This window comes from Sphaeroforma arctica (genome assembly GCF_001186125.1).
Source record: "Sphaeroforma arctica JP610 unplaced genomic scaffold supercont1.772, whole genome shotgun sequence".
NCBI classification, from domain to species: domain Eukaryota; class Ichthyosporea; order Ichthyophonida; genus Sphaeroforma; species Sphaeroforma arctica.
The window spans coordinates 20387-28031 of NW_014039786.1; the positions used below are offsets into that span (position 1 = coordinate 20387).

Consider the following 7645-nt stretch of genomic DNA (forward strand, 5'->3'; position numbering starts at 1 on the left):
TACTTACTAGTCTAGTACCTAGTATAGTANATNATATATNTATNTATATATATATATATATATATATATATATATATATATATATATATATATATATATATATATATATATATATATATATATATATATATATATATATATATATAGTATATATATATATATATATATATATATATATATATATATATATAGAACAAGAGAGGATGAGGTAATCATCCTCTAACTAATGGAAGGTGATTTTGACTTATACACTAAAAACAGTTAGAATAATGAGACAGTTTTACCCAGTTGAGTCACGGGTGTATGTTGAAGAGTGGTCCCGCGTATAAAAAGGAAAATAACTAAAACTTGATTGTAATTTTTGCTACTGGGTTGAAGTCACCCACCAAAGGTTTTCCCTTAGACACCCCCTCCTTCTACTACTATTTTTAAAAATACATAAAATACTCTCTGCCTACATAAAGTTTGAGAACATATGCAGTTACTGGGGGTGTCAAACTAACAAGTGTGAAGTTGTTAACCAGAGAGACAACGACGTGTGCTTTGACTTCTTTCACCACACATCTAATGATAAATAATCGATAAGCCGTATTATGTATATGCTTGCCCTCGAAGATTAAATCTCGATATTGTACTTCCGTTGTTGCAGCTCAAATTTATATTTAGTTAACATACCCACGACTATGCTAGTGACATTTAGAATGCTAATGACATTTGGAAATACTATCACTACTATGACTTGCCAAACAATCATATCCCCGAGGTCTCATGTTTGTATTCGATATGCACTTACTTGTGTTTACTGTATATAAATATCCGAAGTTTCTGATTGACTTTTGGCTCCTTCGAGTCAACTACTGAACAAGCATGTACAATATACTTACACTATACTTAAGTGAATAATTTCTACTGTATCAGAGCACAAATGAGTTTAATTCCTATAAATAAATACTGACGAGTTTTCTGGCATACCAGCGTACTTGTGACTCTGTCTATCTATAATCCGCTGCTAATACATAATTTGCACGAACGCGATTGCTAAAAGGTTCAATACACATGTATTGCTGGGTGTGTAATATATCAAAATATATATGTCGCATAGGAACGTATCTCCTACATTGTAAAACATATAATCTCGGCATTCTATAGAACTTTCTTGTCATATTCTCCTGAATTGTATAGAATTCTATTGTATCGTACACCGTGCCTTTTCAAGAGGCTATGACCAGCGTACAACCTTTTTTCTACCTTTTTAATTGCGTTCTTTCCTTACTTTTTTGTCTTCAGTCATATTGTCTACAAGTGGTCTCAAGTCCTTTTCTTATACACTTACGGCTGAGTGAATTGATAGACAATCATGCACTAACGGGAGCCTGTTCTTACCAAATGCCATAAAGCACCTGTGTACTTTTGAAACTTCTTTTCCATTGCATCATAGTCACTACATATACGGAGTCGTCCTGAGTACAGTCTGGTAGTCCGTCGAGTATACGATTGTACGAGTTCTATTACTATTCCGGCCGAGATCCTCTTGTTTCCAGATTAGAATTCTTTATCCGGCATACTCTCGGATCATTCACCACTGGGATTGATATCACCTGTCGACTATCGTGTCTCAATTGACAAGAGCGCGGGCGTCAGGACCCTTTCGCGAATACCGCCGACCCGCGGACATGCCAGCTCACTCCTGAGAATGCGATTCCATCAGCTTACTTCCGATGTTGCTTCTATGCCAACATCAGTGTGTGCGTGTGCGATCTCCGTGTTGTAGTGTTAGAGCACTAGATAGACTAAAGTGCTTCTAGGTACGTCCATACACCTAGTGCTTCTAAGTAGGTCCACACACCTTTGTGGGGTTAAGTTGTTCGTTTCTATACTAAAGTGCGCTTGGAGGGCATGTACATGAGAGTGCGCCAGTTGCTAACCAATCCTCGTTCAAGCATTACGTCGCCAGGAAGTTCTTGAGGCGCATTTTGATATGCTTGAGCTCCATAGCAAGTGAATCGTGCTTGGCGCCATTTTCGACCAAGTCCTGCAACGAAAGCATAGAAGTATTAGCGATATTTGGCACACTGGAGCAGAGACAGTGTGGTGTGCACGACCGCAAACGCGTCACTACACAATAAATATAGGCTGTATGTAATCCGGTCACACGTGCATTGGCGCGCAAGCATAATATAAACGCGACACGTAATTAAAATAGAGTCTCAAGCAATTCCAGCAGCCAGCCGCGGATTGTTTCTAAAGTAGCACCCGTCGAACAGTGACCGCCACAGAAAACGCTGAATACTAGTCCAATCACACACATGCGACATATTGGCGTATAAGAATGTGTATTAATGATATCAACGTACGAAGGTGGATGCACACCTTTCGATTGGCCTGGTATTTCTGTTGTATTGCTGCTTCCACGGCTTTGATCTCGTCCGAGTTCTCTCCGTACTTTGATTTGTACTCGACCTTCTTATCATACAGTACCTTGAAGTCGCCCTCTATCCGTTTCTTCCAATCTACGAAACCAAAGTAACCGTCAGAAATGCCCGAGAAAAAAATCCGTTTGAGATACTCGATACAGTTTAGAACCCTCAAAAATCCGATGGCGGCACAGAACGACAAGCCGGACTACAGAACGGAATAACCCCGCAGAATTAGGCGCGCAAGAAATTGTAAAGGTATATTTAGTATGCCTTGAGACAACATATCTACTAAGCAGCTCCGTCGCTGTGGACAATACTGTGCATAAACCTTACCTATGAGGTCTCCATATTGTTTGTGCTTCCGGTCAAATTTACTGTAGTACTCCTTGTATTGTTCCTACAGTGTGATAGAGGACAGGCAACAAAAATAAAGTGAAGATCAGAGATACTTTGAGGTGGGGAAGGAGAAACCACGAGGTGGTTAAACGATCAATACGCGGCACCAAGCAGGCACACTACAGGCGACAACCCACCTTTGTCACAGCGCATACAACACAACCATCTTCATCCACACCTAAAATTCCAAGGGATACTCTACTCTTGTTATTCGTACCATCCCATTCTCCACAGACAAACATTCCAAGCACATACCCTACTCTTGATCTTCGTGTACCGTTCTTCCAGATTGATAGAACGTCTGTTGCTGTCCTGCAGCGAGGCCGCATTGCTGACTACATCCACGCCATTCCCCGTCTTCGCCCGGTCCAGTTTATCCTTGTTGTACCCGTTTTGGTTGGTGTCTCTGTTGCTATTGTTACTACTGCTAATCTTATCCCTATGTGTGTCTTGTCGCCTGTTTATACCGCTGTTGCTGTGGGTCACGGGTCTGTTACTGGCCGAGCTCTTGAGCCCGTTCGTGTTTGTCCTGTTGTTGGCCGTTGGGCTACGCGTTGATTGCGTGCCTGGCCCTATGTTCGTGTTCAAGGTCACACTCAAATTACTACTGCTCATGAGTCTGTTGCTCCTATCCCTATTGACATCCCTGCCATTGATCTGCCGGGGACTTAAATTGGTATGCTGCTTGCGCACAGTCGGACTGATACCGGTGCCCCCATTGGCATGAGTATTCCCGGTACTCATACTGTCAGTTTGCAAATTGGTTGAGCTCCCAGGTCTGGCACCCAACAGAGGCGGTTTCCCAGCACCCCCTCCCAGTCCCGAGCCATTTGCATTCGGCTTTGGACCTGCACTCACTTCACTATATGCCACGCGTGACTGCTTATTGAAACTTGTGGAGGAATAGACCTTAGTCGGCCCCGGCCCAATACCGGGTGAGGTAACCTTGGGCGATTTCTTACTCGCAAAGGGAGTGGGCAGGCTTTTAAGGGGGGGCGGTACTTGCGGCTTTGTAGGAGAGGATATAGGTGTACGTTTGGTTGCAGCAGGGTTTGCGAGTGAGCTCAGATGGTTGTTACTTGTACTTGTGGTAGTACCTGAGGTTGCTGATACGCTTGGAATGTTCAGCTTCACACTGACGCCTGTGTTGTTGTTTCCTGTGCCGCTGGCGTTCGATTGCGGCATAAGTGGTGATTTTGCGGGGGACTTTCCAGCGGCGGGATTGGGCGATTTCAGAGTGGCTGTTCAAATGGAAAATAAGAGCAAATATGAGCTCAGTGACAATGATTGCGCGACTGCTAATAGGAAAGCACGGCATACACGAAATGAGTTTGGCAGAAGCGTGTACGTAAGATAAAAGTATTTGGGAGCAAACCGATCACCAGAAAAGTGTCCGAAATACTGCGCTGTGGAGGACAACGATTCCGATATCTGATACTGCAAAATGCAGCGCTATTTCAATCGATTTCTAATCGATGCAATGATCAATTATCTCACTGGGAATTAAACAGAACAGTATGTAGATGTGTTCTGGACAGACATATGCTTAGGATATGGAGTAGCTTGCAGATATGATAGTGCATGCGGTTGACATATCAGGACTGTGCGAACTATGAAGTCTCGCTGTAAAATAGGGGAGATTTCAATGATATATTGCCGACAGCTATGAACTACAGCCCAGGTAGCAAGAAGAAGCCAATGACACTGGTGCGTACACTGCACTAAAACATTATATTACAAGTCCACATATCTTGACCTCAACTTCATACGAACACAAGCCAGGTGCCAGGAGTAGATACATACAGACACAAACACTTTCTGAACTAGGACCTTAAACCCCAAAAATACTACAGGTGAAATTAGACACACCTCCTTTTACAGGCGTTTTGCTTTTCAACCTCACATCCGTTCGTTGTCGCTTATTGAGAAAATTGGAGGCCTTCTTCGCACTACTGGCTTTGGCAGCTGGGACAATCGGAGCACTGTTAGGTGGCGATAGTGCGTCTGACTTACGCTTGCCAGGGCGCGCGTCGCTATCATCAGACCCTTCAGCACTCACTGGTGGGGGTGGATTGAGCGTCTTCTCGATAGCTGTGGACAATTGGAATAATTGAATGCGTAATTTCGATCAGAATTAGGGTAGATATGCCACGAATGTGTGGCGCGTACGTGTACTAGTAGCAAAGATTGGTTCTAATTGTCCCAGAACATGCGTTGACATTTTGAGTCACCTGGCTGGGCAGAAGCATTCTTCACCCCGATGGCATTCAGATATTGGATGTAGGATCACATTGGAGGTAGACGGTCTGAAAATTGACCAAGCCACTTTGAGAACTGGATCCAAGCATGTATACTTTTTTCATTTCTCTTGGAGTGCGCGTTTACGCTTATCTAATAAACCCTGCGATTGCCGCTTAATTAAGCAGCTACAAAAACACCGACCCTCATGCGTACAAAATGTTCTAGGTAGAAAAAAAGATACCGACCAATATGCATCCAGTAGACAATCGGCACTGTTGTCGATCACAATAATCGCAGGCTTGACCACTGACAATCCCAGTCCAAATGGACGGACTCCACGAAGGCAAAACAACTGAAACAACGCCTGACGTGAACTCACCTGCATCACTCATCCCTGTTCTCCTAAGCGCGGCCTTTGCTTTTTCCATTACATTTGTCTTGTCTGACTGACTGAACCGTGTGTACCCTGGCTGGACTTCCTTGTAGATCTCATCCCGAAGCTTGTACTCATTCTCACCGATACCCTGAGTGATAGCTATCTCCGACAATAAGGCTGTCAAGTTCGGATCGTCCGTTTTGATGTGCAACCGTGACTCCAATACTTGTCTGTTTGTGGGCCTCAAAGCTAAGAGATGAACCACCCTCTCCCGGAAATTCTTAGCCTGTTTAGAACCGATATATAGCAGTAAAATACTGTGTGAGAGACTCGATACAAAGTCTCAGTTTTCGTCGGTTTATGCACACGGCCAAATGCGGTAAAAACCTCGAGGTGGGCACCAAAAGCTGAAGTGTACATCATATAAACATTATATATTAAGCGCTGAATCTAGCAATGAAGACTTGACCCACACAATGACGACGAGTCAGCTGTATCCACAACACGTTATGAATAAGAACGAGATCGCGCAAGCAGCCCTGACCTACCTCTTCCGCAGTCTTGTGTGCTGGTTTCGATTGCTCAGGCGCTGGAGAGACACTGAGTCGCCCAGTAGTAGTGGTCTTAGCGGTCAGATTGACTCGACCAGACATCGTACCACGAGATACAGCCTGAGGCTTAGTTGTGATTCCTATGGTCTGACTGCTAAATTTGCCATAACCGTGTTTCTCTTTCGGAGCGTCACGCTTGATGATTTGCGTCCTGTGTATAGTGAGATGAGACAGCACGATGCCAGATTAGCTTTGGATCGATTTCGTGGAAGATTAAGACACCAGCATTGACTGATGTCTACGATAACCACATAAAGTACTATACGTATTGTACCTATCGAAAAACACATCAACACCATATACTCTAAAATAGCTTTCTACCTTCTATGCCTGGTAAAAAAATCTAATACCTATATCTTATCTGTCATGACGAACACATTCTTACACCCTTGCCGTAACAAACACCCTGCTAATCGTATAAATTCACATACACTTTGTCGTCTTTGTTCTTCTGTGCCCCCATGGTCCAATCTCGCGTTCTCTGGGCGAGTGATTTCGACAGAGTAATCGGGAACTCTAATCTTGACGAGGTACTCCCGATGCTCTGGAAGTAGTCCGTTCCTTGACGGTGCACAACAGTGTCTCCTAGACGCTTGTTGTCTGGGATTGGCTTCTCTGTGAAGTTCCACACTGAGTCCTCGATTCCTTCCGCGGATAAGGTCAGCGCCTGCAGTATAATACAGTGCATAGGTAGTAAATATATATTCCAAGCTTGATTCAGTTTGTTCTATACCACAACATAAAAGGTCAACTATAGTGTGTAATTTATCACATTGCTCTCTTTGATGCTCGCATCGTCAGACCATGACTAGATAAACAGCATTCATCCATATATAAATGTGCTGCGTGACTCATTGCAGATGTCATTTCTCATCAATGTTAACATTAGACTATTTGGGTCCAATTCAATATAAAGTATCTAAAACACGACAGCACAGTATACCAGATCCATACTCACAAATGACTTGAATATTCGATGCCGTTTTTCTATTTAGAGTCACTTGGGTAAGTAGTACAGTCCGTATACAAATAGCCCTGTTGACTTGCGAACAGAAAAGCTAATATTCAAATCGCAAGAGATTTATGTTCCCTTGGAAATACGAAGCAACCGACCAGAGTAAATATTACAACCTCTTTTTGGACATGAGCATGCAGAAACAACCGTTTGTAACAGAGACTTACGCCTTTCTGTAATCGTTTGCCAGCTTCTGGAAGAGTCAGTGTCATCCGACCTCTCTCCGAATTGGCCATCAAGGCTTGATACATATCATCGTTGATCCTGCAAAAGACAAAATAGTCAACGTTAATAACGCAGGCAACAAAACAGCCGAATCTAAACCAACTCGTAAGTCAGTAGACGACCTACACAAAGGTTCAGCTGAAATCAAGGAATGATAGTATACCATAAACACGAACAATGTTAGACTCAAAATCACACAATACATGAGAATGTTACCCTCTGACCAAGAATATATATATATATATACATACACACACACACACACATATATATATAAATATATATATATATAATAATATATATCTATTCTATATATATATATATATATATATATATATATATATATATATATACTAGTAATATA

The 7645-nt window shown here is 42.6% G+C and overlaps 1 protein-coding gene across 1 annotated transcript in view; it reads right to left on the reverse strand.

The window, feature by feature from the left end:
• Window positions 1–1166: 1166 nt before the first annotated feature.
• Window positions 1167–7645, reverse strand: part of SARC_08513 (hypothetical protein) — a 6878-nt gene continuing 399 nt past the window's right edge. Inside the window, exons 2-10 of the mRNA XM_014297508.1 lie at window positions 7224–7320; window positions 6473–6708; window positions 5979–6192; window positions 5434–5716; window positions 4683–4904; window positions 3069–4054; window positions 2751–2814; window positions 2371–2510; window positions 1167–2032 (exon numbers count right to left, since the gene is read on the reverse strand). Of these exons, the coding sequence (XP_014152983.1) occupies window positions 1943–2032; window positions 2371–2510; window positions 2751–2814; window positions 3069–4054; window positions 4683–4904; window positions 5434–5716; window positions 5979–6192; window positions 6473–6708; window positions 7224–7320 (2332 nt within the window). The 3' untranslated portion in view covers window positions 1167–1942. The remainder of the gene's footprint in view (window positions 2033–2370; window positions 2511–2750; window positions 2815–3068; window positions 4055–4682; window positions 4905–5433; window positions 5717–5978; window positions 6193–6472; window positions 6709–7223; window positions 7321–7645) is intronic.